Source organism: Phyllobates terribilis, unplaced genomic scaffold, assembly GCF_046119375.1.
Source record: "Phyllobates terribilis strain yellow unplaced genomic scaffold, ASM4611937v1 Scaffold_1__5_contigs__length_1240528914, whole genome shotgun sequence".
In the NCBI taxonomy this organism is placed as follows: Eukaryota; Metazoa; Chordata; class Amphibia; order Anura; family Dendrobatidae; genus Phyllobates; species Phyllobates terribilis.
Window position 1 is genome coordinate 812,955,133 of NW_027362761.1, and position 16,346 is coordinate 812,971,478.

Below are 16,346 nucleotides of genomic sequence, written 5' to 3' on the forward strand. Positions count from 1 at the left end.
CAAGCAGATTCTAGCTGTGGAAGAAGGGTCCATGAGGACTGGGCTCCAGCACCAATGGGAAAACCTTAAAGCATAACTTTTACTGTGCAATTAAACCTGGTGATTAAAAAGATTAAAGATCCATAAGCTTGTGTTTTGGGTTAGCAACCATTATTCATAGCTGTTATAGAAAGATTCACCTCATATCTTTCTATAACAGCTATGAATAAGGGTTGCTACCCTGAAACGTGTAAGCTTATGGATCCTTAATCTTTTTTTTTTTTTTTTGCCATGTTTCTAATTGGACAGTAAAATTTGTTTTAACATTTTCCCATTCCTGCAGGAGCCCCAGTCCTCTTGGACCCATTTTCCATTTCTGACCTGGATACCAGCCTGATGTGTTCCTATGCTCCTTGCGTCACACCCTGACCAAACAAGGTCTACCAGGGTTCCTATGTAAATACAAGTGTTTTTTCACGCTGAATTGTCCTCCCTTAAACGTGAGCTGATTATCTCCCCACCCTAGTACTATGTATGGTAAAATTTAATTGAATCATTCAAAACTAAACTCATCCCACAAAAAAAACAAAAACAGCCCCTATGTGGCTGTCGACTGAAAGTTAAAAATAAAGTTATAGCTCTTGGAACAAGAGGAGGAAAACGAGTGTAAATTGAAAAATCACCTAGTTGAGAAGGGGTTAATACTTCAGTTTATAGTAATGTCTGCTTCTCTTGGACTCCACTTACATTATCATATACCCCATAGAACCTTCTTTTCTTCAGTGGGGTAAATTTGGAGCTGTGGTATATATTGTTTTTTCATACAGGCAGCTATATAGTTTGGTGTATGCCCACATATCCTCTATAGGATGACTTGTCCCCATTCTGACATGTATTTCAGTAAGTACTGCTATTCCCTACACAATAACAAGTTCTGGGTCACTGTCTCTAGGAACGCTGCATTTTTTTCCTCTGTTTATTACTTCTGGAAACCAGTTAAGAAGGCATTGACAGCTGACTGTTGCCATTTCTCTTGGTAATAAGCTCTGTCCCTACACAGGGAGCATTGGTTGGATTTTTTCGCCATGTTATTGCTCCCATTGTCTATATATTCCTATATTTGTATGATCAATAACTGCACAATCTATATTGCTTTGATCCAGGATTGTTGTTTATGGGGAAAGCAAGTATTTACTAGTCCAGACTTGTCAGGAAAGTAGACAGGTTAACGTTAAAAGATCATCAATCACTATGTAAATGCAGTCTAATCTGCTAATACCATTTTATAAAGCAGGAAGAGCTGAGTGGATGGAGAATATATTTTGTGAGACAACCTGTTGTAGACACTAAATCCTCTGTTTTTTCTGGGTTTTTCAATTGAGTGGACCGTCCTAGAAGTCCTGGACTGAAAATCCCAGAAAGGGCAGAGGTTTAATTGATGAAAAGACAAGTTATTCTGAATTATTTCTCACAAAACTATACAGTATGCTCTGCTCTAGAACATGGCACCTGCAGATTGGACTGCATTTTCATGGTGACAGGTTCCCTTAAAGGGTGTTTTTCTCTCTCTCTCTCTCTGTGTGTGTGTGTGTGTGTGTGTGTGTGTGTGTGTGTGTGTGTGTGTTTTTCATAGCATACTAATAGTATCCTGAAATAGGGCTTTTTGCAGCCCTTTCAAAATATGTAATGTTTATTGCTGTACCTTGTCCCATTTTCTTGCTGTAAGCTTGTCATGAGCCGGCTAGTCAAGCATCTATAAATCACTCCTGCCCATAATCCCTCCCAGCCCTCTGCGTCAGTGATAGTGTGCAGGCTATCGTATAACTCGCGTGAGGATCGCATCGCAGTGCATGGTCTGGCCCGCACCTCTCCTGACCTGAGCATGACAGCGTGATGTATTACTATGCAGCTGTGACGCTTAGGTCAGTAGAGCAGACAGTCAGTCCGAGAATTGCAATGCCATCCTCACACGAGTAATACTGCTCCGTAACTATCACTGATGCCGGAGCAGAGGGGGGGCATATTTACTTTTGATTTACATACCCTTGAGTAGCCAGTGTGTGATTCTGAATTGGAAAATGGGACAAGGTACAGCAATAAACATTACATATTCTGAAAGGGCTTTTCCAAGCCCTCTTTCAGGATACTATTAGTATGTTATGAAAAAAAAATAACCTGACCAATTCTCTTTAAGACATTGTCACAAGGAGGAATCCAGCTGTTTATAGAATAAAGAGTAAGATGCCTTGATGCATTCTTTTCCCTTCCTATATGTAATAATCATGTCACATTATATAATACATTAGAGCAGTGCACAAAGATTTCAGGATTACATTTTCTGTATGATCAGATTTATTATATATAAAAGAAATGATTTTTCTGCCTGCATTGTTAGTTATGTTTGCTTACGATTGCTGGGTGTTTCGCAGTTGTGTGAGCATGAAGTGCAGATCATTGCTATAGCCTGTGTTTAATTCTAAAATGTCAGGCCTTTTTTTTGTTTTTTTTTGTTTTTTTGTTTTTATTTCAGACTGGCTCTTTTCAGGTATGTACTAAGAAAAGAAATATCACCAAGTTTTCTGTTTAATTCTTACTTTTAATTTATATAGGCGTCGGCCAGAAGATTATGATATTCATAACAACCGAAAGAAACCGAGAGTTGACTATCCCCCAGAGTTTCAACAGCGACAAGGTTAATATGTTTTGTTACTCTAAACTCCTCTGAGACAAGCTACCATCAAAACCATTGGTGCCTGAACTACTTTCCTCCCTTCATCCATCCCACGTTAAAACCACTTAAAGGGGTTGTACGTTCCAAATCGATTAGTCTGCAGTAACTGTGTGATTGCAGACTTATGAATCCCCCCGCTTTGTGCACTGCAGGAAGTCGCCTGTTTCTGAGCTGGGATGTATGCGTTATACATACTCCCAGCCAGAGCCCGTCCAGTGGGCGCGGCTTTGCTCCATACACTTGTATTGAGCAAGGCTGCACCCTCTAGTCAGCCACTCCCACTGGATGGCCATGTGACTAGTCAGGGCGCTGTCTCGCTTAATACAAGTGTATGGATCAAGGCCACGCCCACTGGCTGGAAGTATGTATATAACTCGTACATATCCTTTGGTACCGGAAAATACCTGCATCGCTCAGTGCTTGCACTGTGGGGATTCATAAGTCTGCAGTCAGTGTGACTGCAGACTTGTTGATTTGGTTCGGACAACCCCTGTAAATGCTGCTGTTAGAGATTGCCTCCAACAATCTGTCAGTCCCTGACAACTGTAAAGGGAATTTATCAGGTTTTTTCTAGTCAGTTTGAGAGCAGCATTATGTAAAGACGGGAGACCCTGATTTCAGTGATGTATCACTTTTACTTGCTGCAGTTTTGATTAAAAACTGTATCTGCTACAGATCTAGAAGTTCTCTGTCTGCTGAGCTGTGTATAATCCCGTCCACACCACTGATTGGCAACTGTGTGCACTATGCATACTACTGCCAATCACTGGTGGGGGCTTGGTTGGTTTACATGGCAGCATGTTTACCAGTCCTCTAGTTATAATCTCTTGCTGCTGAAGCAGTGATCTTATCAAAGCTACACTAATTGGCCAAGTAAGTGATGCATCACTGGAATCGGAGTCTCTGCCCCTACATTATGCTGCTCTCAGATATTAATTTTATTTCTATAGCACCAACATATTTCGCAGCACTTTACGTGTTAATTAGATGACAAAAACCTGGTGACAGATTGCCCTTAAAATATGCCTTCAAATATGCACACGCATGCATTACGCCTCAGCCACCCACACCGTGGGCAGCCGGCTGTTTACCATGGCAGCCGGGGCTTCTGAAGGCTACAGTGACTTCCATGTTTCCCACAGACTGGGCTTCATAGAACCGCATTTTCACTAAATACTGTAGTATTGCCATGTGAAGTATAAGCAATCAAATGATTTCACGTTCAGATCCCATCTCTTGTACAGTGGTTTGTTAAAGTATTCACCCCTGTTTGCATTTTTTGTGTTTTGCTACCTCACAACCTGGAATCTGACTTTTTTTTTTTTTTTGACGGTTTGCATCAGTTCATGTAAAGAAACGTTCACAATTGTGAAGATTTGGTTTTCTTTTTTATTGTGAAGCAAGCAACAAATAGGGCAAAAAAATTGAAAACTTCAGTATGCATAACAATTCACACCCCTAAAGTAAGTACTTTGTAGAGCCTCCTTTTGCAGCAGTTACAGGTGCAGGTCGCTTTGGATAAGTCTCTGAGCTTTCCACATCTTGCCACTTAGATTTTTGCTCATTCCTCAAGGCAAAACTACTCCAGCACCTTCCAAGTTAGATAGTTTCCTCTGGTGAACAGCAATCTTCAAGTCTGACCACAGATTCTCAGTTGGCTTAAGGTTTGAACTTTGACTAGGCCACTCCAAAACATTTAGACGTTGCTCCTTAAACCACTCAAGTTTTGCTTTATCAGTATGCTTTGGGTCATTATCTTGTTGAAAGGTGAACCTCCGTCCCAGTCGCAAATCACTGACAGACTGAAACCTGATTTGCTCAAGAATATCCCTATATTTTGCACCATCCATCTTCTCGACTCAGACCATTTTCCCTGTCACTGCTGCCGAAAAACATCCCCACAGCATGATTCTGCCACCACCATGTTTCACTGTGGGTATGGTGATTTTGGGGTGATGACTTGTTAGTTTGACGCCAGACATAGAATTTACCTTGGTGGCCAGAAAGTTCAATTGTGGTCTCCTCTGACCACAGCACCTTCCTCCATACATTTGGGGAGTCTCCCACATGTCTTTTGGCAAACTAAAAACAAGCCTTAAAGGAGTTATCCAGTACTTGGAAAACCCCTTCTTGATCTAAATGTGTGTGTCTGATAAAATAAAAAAGGTAATACTCCACTCCTGTGCTGGTGCTGCTCCAGCAGTGTCAGCCCTCAGTCCCGATGCTCTCGTGGGTTTGTTGTGACAAGTGACCCGGAGCCCAATCAGCGCTGCCTTTGCTGTCCCCGCCTTTGGACAAATTGAACATGAAGAGGAATTCTGGGCTGCAGCTGGTCTGACTTCCTCTTCATGTTCAATTCGACAGGTGGGGACAGTGACTCCAGCGTTGATTGGGCACCGGGGTCACATGAGACCCGGGTAGAGCGAGTGCGGGAACTGCGCCAACACGAGAGGGGAGTAGAAGCTTTTTTTATTTTATTGGGTTGGGTTATGACAGGGTGTTGTCCAAGTAGTGGACAACTTCTTTAAGGCTTTTTTTTCTGCCTACTTTTCCATAAGGGCCACCTCCTGTGTAGTGTACGACTTATTGTCGTCGTATGGACAGATTCTCCAGTCTCTGCTTGGGAACTCTGCAGCTCCTTCAGGATTACCTTTTTGGTCTCTGTTCTGTCTCTGATTAATACCCTCTTTGCCCGGGCTGAGAGTTTTGATGGGCGGCCCTCTCTTGGAGGATTGTTGTGGTACAATGTTCTTTTCATTTGTTGATCATGGATTTGGTGATGCTCCAGGGGATCATCAGAGATTGTTTTTTTTTGTTTGTTTTTTTTTTACAACCCAACGCTGACTTGTCCTTTAACAACTTTGTCTCTGACTTGTTTGGAGATCTCCTTGGTCTTCAAGTCGTTGTTTGGTTTGTGGTGCCTCTTGTTTAAGGCTGAGTTCACACGATGCGTTTTTAATGCTTTTCCGCAGCGGTTTTGCAGCTGCGGAAACTAGTTAAAAACGCATGGTAGAAGGGCAGCAATGTTCCCCAATTGAAATCCGCATGTGCTGGGCCCATGATGTGGATTTTTCTGCAGCGTAAACGCAGCGCTCAAAAATCCGCAGCATGTCCGTTAATTTTGCGGAAACGCTGCGTTTTCGCCACCATTGACTTGCATTAGAACGCGCCAATTCCGCAAGACTGCATCTGTACTTGCATAATTGGCGCGTTCTAATGTGCGGATGGTACCCGGGTGTGGAGGAGAGGAGAGTCTCATCCACACCCAGGTACCATTAAAACTGTAAAAAAAGAATAAAATAAAAGATAAATGTATACTTACCTTCTGTCGGCCCGCGCACCGCTCCTGCTTGGTTCCCGGCACTTTGCAGTGAGTTGAAGGACCTGCGCTGACGTCAGTCGTGTGACGGGTCACGTGACGCTGACGTCGGCAGGTCTTTCAATTCAAAGTTGCCGGGAGGACAGCGCGGGCCATCAGAGGGTAAAGTATACATTTATTTTTACCACTCTCTCGGGTCACACTATATAAATCCATGCCTGTTGCATGGATTTATATAGTGTGACCTAGTTGTCAAGCACTTTCTAGGTGATGCTAAAATCGCCTGGAAAGCGCTTGTCAATCCGCATGCGGAAACGCATGTGAATCCGCATGTATTCCGCAGGAAAAACGCATGCACAATCTGCATGCGTTTTTTCTGCCAGGGAGATGCAGAAATTTTCTGCATCGTGTGCACATACCCTAATGGTGTTGCAGCCTCTGTGGCCTTTCAAAAAAGGTGTGTATATACTGACAGACCATGTGACACTTAGATTGCACACAGGAGGATTTCCTTTCACTAAGCATGTGACTTATGAAGGGAATTGCTTGCGCCAGAAATTTTTAGGGGCTTTATTGCAAAACGGGTCAATATATATGCACGTGGCAATTTTTAGTTATAAGAATAAATTAAATTTAAGGGATTAAATATCTTTCTCACTTCACCAACTTAAACTAATTAGTGCTGATGCTTCACTTCACTTAAAGATATTTAAACATAGCTTGTAATATAACAAAATAGGCAAAAAGCCAAGGGGGTTGAATACTTTCGCAAGCCCTTAAGTTCAAATCAACCCCATTTACCGCCTTCAAAAATGAAAATTATTTTTTTTTTATTAAGCATTGCTTATATAGTGCCATCATATACCGCAGTGCTTTACATACAATCCCAATGGGGTTCACAATCTAAATTCCCTATCAGTATGTCTTTTGAAATGTTGGAAGAAACCGGAGAACTCTGAGGAAACCAACACAACTAAGGGGAGAACCTACAAACTGTTTGCTTATGTTGGTGGGCTTTGAAACGGGGACCCCAGTGCTAACCACTGAGCTTAAATATTTTATATGGTTTCCTAAAGTCAGCTACTTGCAAACATATAATTATTTAAAGTTTGTTAAATGCCCCAAAAAATCAAAACTCTCTCATACCTCCCCCACCCCTCCAAAAATACAATAAAAAGCGATCAAAATGTCATGCACCCAAAAATGGTATCAATAAAAACGTAGCACCCAAAAAGAACAAACCCTTACCTACCTCCAAGAACAAGAAAATAAGATAATGGTCTCTAAAAATGGCAGCACCATTTATTTTTATTTATTTATTTTTTTTTTTTTAATTTAACTTTTCACACCCACTTGGGTTTTTTTTTTTTTTTGATGGTCAAGTTGTTCTGATTGCTACCATTTAATGAAAAAGTCATCATGTATCTATGGAAGAAAAGCAAAAGCTTCCTATATTTGGGTCCTTAAGAGGTTAAAGTGATTGGACCATGACAGCAACTTATTACCTATCCACAGTATAGGTTACAAAGTCTGATTTTCGAGTGTCTGTTAAAATTCCCACTGATCCCAAGAACTAGGCTTTAGCATATAGTGTTTGAATGGAGTGATGGTCATGGATCGCAGCGTACCGTTCTGATCTATCTCACTCAGTTCTGTAGATAACGAGTGGAGCACTCACTCCATCCAGAGTTCTGATTTTCTGCAGCAATTAGAGGCTTATCACCTACCCTGTGATCACGACATGATTGGCCCACCAAAGTGTACTAAAGCTATGGCACATATTGTGCACCTACTTCATATAAAATAAACTAATTTGAATTCTAGTCCTTTTGTTCTTACTCTTTACCATCAGGACACAGCGAACTCCTTCAACTTTAGAGAATGTTTCATTTTTTTACTCCACTACTTCCAAGAGTAATACCTGCAAAAAAAAATTAAAAACATACATTTTTTTTTATACCATTTTGGCATGCATGAAACATTTTGATTTTTATTTTATTGCAGCAACCGAAACATTTTTTTTTTTTCTCACCCTTTTTAACGTATGGTTAAAATTTATTTCTCAATAGACTGGACTTTTACGGATGTTGCTATACCAAATGTGTTTTATATTACACTTTAAGTTCTATTTTCTAGTCCCAGTAGGGGACTTGAACCTGGGATAGTTAGATTGCCTGTACTATATACTGAAACACCACAGTTTTTTGCCGTATATAGTGAAATCACAGTTCTCCTATGCTGCTCAGCTTGGCAACATGCCAGTTACAGGGGCCTGCTGAATGATGCCATGACAACCCATTGGTTCCCCACTATCATTTGACAGCAGTATTTAAAATGTTAATCGGCAGTGATTGGCGCGGCTTGTTGCTGTTGCAGGCAGATGCTGGCTCTGTATTGCAGCTGGTATCTTCTGGGTGTGGTGTAGACTCAGCTCCTGAGTATGCTGCATATAACTTGGTTTTAAATTGTGTTCGCAAAGCGGTTTCCGATTCCTGATATGCTACTTTTGTAGCAGTAAAACTTATCTACATGGTTAACATGGTACATTTCTGTGTACTCAGGGTTTGTCAAGGATCCTCGCTTCCAAGAAGTGGACAGGTAAATACCTTTTTTTTGTTCAGTTTTGTATCCCTGTGATATTTATGTCTAGTCTTATTCTTATTCTTCTCTTTTTACGCAGAAGATTTACTGGAGTTCGCAGAGATGTATTTTTAAATGGAGTAAGTAGAAGTTTGTTTTTTGTTCCCAGTATGAAAAATCTCTGCTATTCAATGACAGCATAAAAATATCTAGTTTTGTTATTAAAGGGGTACTTTCAAGTTATCTCTTCTTGAGTAGCTCACAATTCTGCAGTTTTCTTATATCCTGGCTGCTTGGGAGGCCGGGTATTCCTCATTTAGTGACCGTTCTGGTGAATCTTTCTTTCTGCTACTGTCTTTGTTCTTCAGTGTTGCACTGCTATCAGATAACAGGGTTTTTGAGCAAGTTCTTTGCCCAGGAAAATGTGAGCTATGATTAGGAGTTTTGTTCTGGGAGTTGCCTATGCCAGTACTGATCAGAGCCACTTGGTTAGGGACTGAAAGGGAGGGTGATAAAGGTGAGAGCTAAAGCCCACTTCTCACATAGCGAGATCGCTGCTGTGTCATGGGTTTGGTGACGCAACAGCGACCTCACCAGCGATGTCGCTATGTGTGACACTTTGCAGTGATCAGGCCCCTGCTGTGAGGTCGCTGATTGCTGCAAAGTGTCCTGGACCTTTTTTTGGTCGTTGCCCTCCCGCTGGTCAGCACACATTGCTGTGTGTGACCAGCGGGCGCAGCGATCAGGCTGGTAACCATGATAAACAGCGGGTTACTAGGGGCGCGTGTGCCCCTAGTAACGCGCTGTTTATCATGGTTACCAGCCTGCTCCTGCTTCAGCAGGCTGGTAACCAGGAGCAGGACATCGTGGAAAGATTCTTTCCACGATGTCGCTGCTCCCCTGATCGTTGGTGAGCCTGCCTGTTTGACAGCTCACCAGCGACCACCTAGCAACGCAGCAATGATCCCTGACAGGTCGTATCGTTGTCGGGATCGTTGCAGCGTCGCTAAGTGTGACGGGGCCTTAACAGCTGTATAGAAGCCAATGGGCTGGAGACAGATGACTGATCTTAGTAGTTAGAGGGGTTTTCCCACAAACAGTTACTTTAATCAACAGATCTTTGAATAATAATACTTTTGACAATTGGATTTGTTAAAAAAAAAAAAAAACCACATTCCTGTGCTGAGAATCTTATAAATGTGCCCCTGCTGTGTACTTTGTAATGGCTGTGTCTGACTGTACAGGGACATGGTCTGATCATACCACATCTGGGCAGGGGAGAAAGCAAAAGAGTATACAGACAGGACAGCATGGGATCACAGCTGATTCTTTGAGGTAAAATATTGCTTAAAAACAGGCAGTGAAATGTTTTACCTCACAGAAAGAATCAGCTGTGATCTCATGCTGTCCTGTCTGTATACTCTTTTGCTTTCTCCCCTGCCCAGGAGATGTGGTATGATCAGACCCTGTTCCTGTACAGTCAGACACAGCCATTACACAGTACACAGCAGGGGCACATTTATAAGATTATCTCTGCACAGAAACTTTTTTTATTTAAACACATCCAATTGTGGAACTTATTTTTATGCCAAGATCTATGAATTAAAATGTACTTTGTTTGTTGGAAAACCTGTTTAACTCCTTTACTGACATGTAACTACTGGGCCATGGTCTGGGCAGGTTCTAGTGTCCAATCTATTTGAAAACTAGCGGTGTACTATAAAAGATAAAAACTCTTCCTCAGGAGAATGACACTTTTTAGAAAAAATCAATTGCAATGTTATTTTTATGCTAACTAAAGCAAATAAAAAGAAATACCGCTTTAATTTTGTATAAGTGCTAGTTTTCGAAATAATTCTATTGCATTAGATACTAAAATGCAATTAAATACATTAGCTCAAAGGTTGTTCTTAGTACAAAAGTGCCGTGAACTGCAGATATGACTATCATTTGTGTTTTGAGAGTTAAGTAACATGTATTTTTTTTTTTTTTTTCTTCCCTAGTCGTACAACGACTATGTAAGAGAGTTCCATAATATGGGGCCACCTCCACCATGGCAGGGAATGGTTTGTATTGTTTCATATTGTAATCTTGTCACATTAGAGCAGGGGTGGGCAATTTTCCAGAGTGGCCACTTGAGACCACTACTTGTGTAAGGCCGAACCAATAGGCTCAAATTTAATTCTGCTCAGTGTTATTAGCATATTATAATTGTTTTATATTAATAATGGTATCACTTAATATTGCGCAGAATTAAGTATACTGACAATCCCCCCGCCCATGTACTCGATGAGCTCCCACACACATTTTCACACACTGAATGATGGAAGGAGGTGGCAGCTTCCTCCTCCACTAATATACTTACTGCGATGGGATGCTGGGCAGTGTGTTCTGCCCTTCAGCTGTCTGTTCGCTGGCTGGACTGAATTACCGAGAGGGCCCGATGTTCTTATGACATTTACTGCGCTCAAATGGAACACATGGCTGTATAGGTCTTCTAAAGATTTAAGTCAGTGAACTTACATTTTTCTAACCTAGACGCCCATGTATTCTGTATAAAAGCAGTAAATATCATGACAAATTCACTTTAGTTGTTTATAGTTTTAAATCTTTGTGTGTGTATACACATACATATGTAGACATATGCGTGTGTGTGTGTATAGATATAGATATATATCTATATCTATCTTTTATGACTTCAAATTCTAAATCCATATGTATTGATATGGATTTGGCCCCTTTTGCAGCATAGCTTCCACTCTTCTGAGAGGGCTTTGTACAAGATTTTTGAGTGTAAATACGTCAGTATCCTCTTCTAAGCCGTCTACATGGGCGTTCAGGTCATAGAAAGTTGACTAAAATTATATCTTGATATCTATAATCCAATGTCTTATTACAGAGAAATCCATTTTTCTTATGTAAATGAGCGGTTACAATCTCTTAGCTGGACACAGATTTCCCCAATGTTCCTCCAGAGCTTATTTTAAGTGAAAGGTGCTTTACGAGTGAGACGGTGCTTTACGAGTGAGACATTTAGTGGCCGCTCTCTGCTTTCCTGATCTCACTGTAGCGTTGTATGTGATTATAACCAACACAGTACAGCAGAACTAAACTTTGTCTCCTAACACACTCCTTTGCAGTTGTAGCGCTCTTATTGTAATCAAGCACAGGTCTGCAGCAGAGCTGACAACACTAACACTTAAATGGGTTTTCCCATGACCAAAAGTTCTTTATAATCAATAGATCTTGGAGTAATAACTTCCTCAATTTGATGTGTTTAATATGTTTCTGTGCTAAGATAATCTTATAATTGTGCCCCTGCTGTGTACTGTGTAATGGCCATGTCTGACCGTACAGGGACATGGTCTGATCATACCACAAACCCCTTTAAGCTTCCATCTCACAGGCAGCCAATGTGGGTGGAGTCATAGTATAGAATTGCTGGCAGCGCTATGAGAAGAAAACTACAACTGCAGATGTGTTTGTAATTAGGCAAGCTTCCCATCTGCATTGACTAGGTTCCTCTTCTTTCCTTACATTACAGTATCCGTACAGGTCTCACATTGGTAACACCATCTTTCTTTTAAAGTAAGCTCTAAAAGCAGACTTGGGGAGATTTGTGTTCTGCTCAGAGAACTTAACAGCTCATTTACATATTAAGAAAAATGTGGATTTCTCTGGAATAAGACATTGAATTGCAGATATCAAGGTGTCATTTTATTCCCCTTTCTTTGACCTTCGTGTTCATATAGATGGCTTAGAATGGTTGATAGTACTGACAGATTCCCTTTTAAGAGGAAGTTTAGAGCTCTGCAGTTAGTCGGCAGAGTGTTGGCCTCTTGAGGCTGCGTGCCCACTTTGCGTATTACAAGCGTATATGCTGCAGAATTTCCGCAGCGTAAACGCTTGTAAAACGCATGTATATCCGCACCCTATGGTCCCCAATGGTATTCCGCAATGTCAATGCCCATGCTGCGGATTTTTCCGCAGCTTATATGCTGCGGTCAAAAATCCGCAGCATGTTCATTAATTTTGCGTTTCCGCATGCGGAATCAATGTGCGGATGGTACCCAAGTCTGGAGGAGAGGAGACTCTCATCCAGACCTGGGTACCAAAGAACCTGTAAAAAAAAATAAAATAAAGTTTATACTTATCTTCTGATGTTTTCCCTCCGTCGCGCTATTGTGTGAAGGACCTGCCACGTCATTGAGTCATGTGACCCATCACATGACTCAATGACATCACCGCAGGTCCTGCACACAACAGCGTGAGCAGCTCAAGACTCCGGACGGGGCAGAGAATGCATTGGAAGGGGAGTATAAACTTTATTTTTTACCATTCTGATTCTTTTTTTTTAACTATTACTTGGTCACACTATATAAATCCATGCCTGTTGCATGGATTTATATAGTGTGAACAAGTTGTCAAGCACTTTTCCAAGTGATGCTTAAATCACTTGGAGAAGTGCTTGATAACCCGCATGCGGAAATGCATGCAAAGACGCCTCACAAACGCTTCTACCTGGCGGGAAAACCGCATGTAAAATCCGCATGCGATTTTCCCGCCAGGGAGAAGCGTAAAAAATATGCTTCATTTCCGCAACGTGGGCACTTAGCCTTAACTTAGCCTTAATGTCGTCTATCTGCTCTGCAACGTTGCACAGTATGTCACTTTGTGGCTGAATTGCTGTGGTTAAGTGATTCTACTTTTCAATAATACCCTGTTGATCGTGGGATATGTAGAAGGGGAAAAAAATTTCATGTACTGGTTTGTTGCAATAGTGGCATCGTATTATAATACCTCGCTTAAATTAAGTGAGGTCTTTAGAGTGGGCTATTATAGTAAAAATGTTAGTAAGGGCAGACTACGTGCCTGGGTGCTGGATTTTATACAGCTGTGGCAATGTAAGACCTGAATTCAATAATTGAGGCAGGTCACAATTCTTCTGTCCATGTACTGGACCTGCAGAATGTTTTTTATTACTTTTGAAATGGTCTTTTAGCAGAGACTTATTTTTTCTGTATACTGTGTTTTTGTGAATGCATCTAGGATTCGTCATAAATTCTTCCCTCGTCTTTCCCCTTCAGCCTCAATATCCTGCAATGGAGCAACCTCCACATCACCCGTATTATCAACATCATGCTCCCCCTCCTCAAGCACATCCACAGTTTTCAGGTCACCATCCAGTTCAGCATGATGCACGTTACCGTGACAAACGGGTTGTAAGTTACCATATATATTATTTTTCCATTTCTATATTCTGTGTTGATTTATAAATGATTTTAAATGGAAAAAAATGGACTCACACTGGCATTTGGAGCTATTCTAGAAACTTCCCTTTCTTTCAAGAAATCCACATGTACATTAGCCGACATAGGGTCAGAGTCAGTCTATCTTTTTGCATCAAAGAGTTTTTGCAAAGATCATTGTGAAGGCAGGGGAAGCTTTGTGAATGTTGGATTCTGTTATCAGTTGGGAATGAAGGTGTTACTGGTCAATGAAATCCTGCCGATGATGACTGCTGAAAAGTCTTCCTCAAAGAACAGGAAGTACGAGTCTAAAATGGCCCCATTGGCAAATGTGGAAGTTCCATGATTTTTTTTTTTTTTTTTTTTTAAATACAGATAGCTATGAAAAAGAAAACATGTAAAACAAACCCTGATTTTAAATAAAAAAAAAAACAAAATCAGGAATTGAAATATAGCTTTGATTCCTGATTTTAAATGGAAGATTATCAGAAAATGATCTATTGTTTTTAAAACGCTAAAGACAAAGGATAATGGGAGAATTTCAATATAATTAAGCTCCAAAAATGGAGACTAAAAGCTCTGAAGACTGATTCATTTTTATGCACCCACGACTACCTGGTAGTGTAAAAACCAGACTAAATTAATCTGAAGGTGTCAAGTGTAATGCTAACATGTATGTCTCCAAAATGTTTTTTCCCCTGTGTGCAGCATGACTACGATATGAGAGTGGATGACTTTCTAAGACGCACGCAAGCTGTTGTCAGTAGCAGAAGAAGCCGCCCTAGAGAGAGGGAGAGAGAACGTGAAAGAGAGCGACCAAGAGACAACAGACGTGATAGAGGTCGTGACCGCGACAGGGATCGGGACCGGGAAAGATTACGCGACCGAGACAGAGGAGATCGTGGGAGATATAGAAGATAAATCATTGGCCAGCATTGATTATATGCACATGGATGTTTGCTTTAGATTCTACTCGTCCTTCATGTGTTTACAAAAAATAAAATTATGTTCATGCAGTTTATTGAAAGCAAAATAAAGTAAAATGACAAGCTTTTGTTTTGATCCTTTTGTGCACGTACTGTAATAATTGGAGACCTGTTGAAATGGCCTAGGTGGTGCACTTTTGATACAATATAGAAAGCCTAAAACATTTTAAAACTGTAACCATATGGAAGTGAAAGAGTAAGTTACCTTCTGAAACCTTTTTTGATCCAAGGGCTGCTCCATAGGCAGTAAAATGTGCATGATATTCTTAAGGCCAAGTGTGAAGAACTGCCATTTGTGGATGTATTTTTTTATTTTTTTTTTATTTTCATTTTTAAAATTCTCCCTACTTTCCTGTACATGTAGCTGCAGTTTATTCTGTGAAAAAAAATAATGCTGCTATTAAGTATGCAATTTTTTGAAGGTTAGAACTTTCTGTATGAACATGTTGTAAATGGCCGGCTTGTTTCCCACTCCATCCAATTTGGCAATGATGAAAGCAATATTTTTAAATATTTTATGTTTAAAATATGTAATTTGTTCACTTTTTGATTCGGGCTCCACCTTTACATGTCTGAACTACAGACTCTTAACAGGGAGTAACATAACCTTGTGTGCTAGCTAGTATGACTATGTTAGCTTATGTTATTTTGTATTTGATTACTTGTAATTTAATTTGTTACTGCAGTGCTTTCTTAAGCCATTTGATAGCGACGATTCAGCTAATGTTCTCTGCTGCAATGTATCTTTTTGTGTAGTCTTATACCATAATTCTGTGCCATTTTTATAATAAAACCACTGTGGAAATTAATGAATGGGTTTTTAATCTCAGAAATTGAAAGCAGAGCAACTCCAACAGTGACTGCTCCAGATTTATTTATATTTATAATGTTCCACGCAATATAATCCATTTGTAGATGTCGTTTTTTGCAAAATCCCAAAAGGATCAGAGATTTAAATGATTAACCACTTCGCGTCAGAGCCTGTTTTTGCCTTCGTGACCGGGCCAATTTTTTCAATTCTGACCACTGTCACTTTATGAAGTAATTACTCTGGAACGCTTCAACGGATTCCCCTGATTCTGAGATTGTTTTTTCGTGACATATTGTACTTCATGATAGTGGTAAAATTTCTTCAATATTACTTGCGTTTATTTGTGAAAAAATCGGAAAATTTAGCAATTTTCAAAATTTGAATTTTCATGCCCTTAAATCAGAGAGAGATGTCACACAAAATAGTTAATAAATAACATTTCCCACATGTCTACTTCACATCAGCACAATTTTGGAACCAAAATTTTTTTTTTGTTAGGAAGCTATAAGGGTTAAAAGTTGACCAGCGATTTCTCATTTTTCCAACAAAATTTCCAAAAACACTTTTTTTAGGGACCACCTCTTATTTGAAGTGACTTTGAGGGGCCTTTATGACAGAAAATACCCAAAAGTGACACCATTCTAAAAACTGCACCCCTCAAGGTGCTCAAAACCACATTCAAGAAGTTTAT

General features: G+C 40.3%; 1 protein-coding gene across 3 annotated transcripts in view; it reads left to right on the top strand.

The window, feature by feature from the left end:
* Nucleotides 1-15,653, top strand: part of YTHDC1 (YTH N6-methyladenosine RNA binding protein C1) — a 45,442-nt gene extending 29,789 nt beyond the window's left edge. For all 3 annotated transcript variants that reach the window (XM_073637178.1, XM_073637185.1, XM_073637194.1), the window contains 6 exons: nucleotides 2,589-2,671; nucleotides 8,591-8,627; nucleotides 8,710-8,749; nucleotides 10,613-10,675; nucleotides 13,697-13,831; nucleotides 14,567-15,653. In XM_073637178.1, the coding sequence (XP_073493279.1) occupies nucleotides 2,589-2,671; nucleotides 8,591-8,627; nucleotides 8,710-8,749; nucleotides 10,613-10,675; nucleotides 13,697-13,831; nucleotides 14,567-14,779 (571 nt within the window). In that variant the 3' untranslated portion in view covers nucleotides 14,780-15,653. The remainder of the gene's footprint in view (nucleotides 1-2,588; nucleotides 2,672-8,590; nucleotides 8,628-8,709; nucleotides 8,750-10,612; nucleotides 10,676-13,696; nucleotides 13,832-14,566) is intronic.
* Nucleotides 15,654-16,346: the final 693 nt, after the last annotated feature.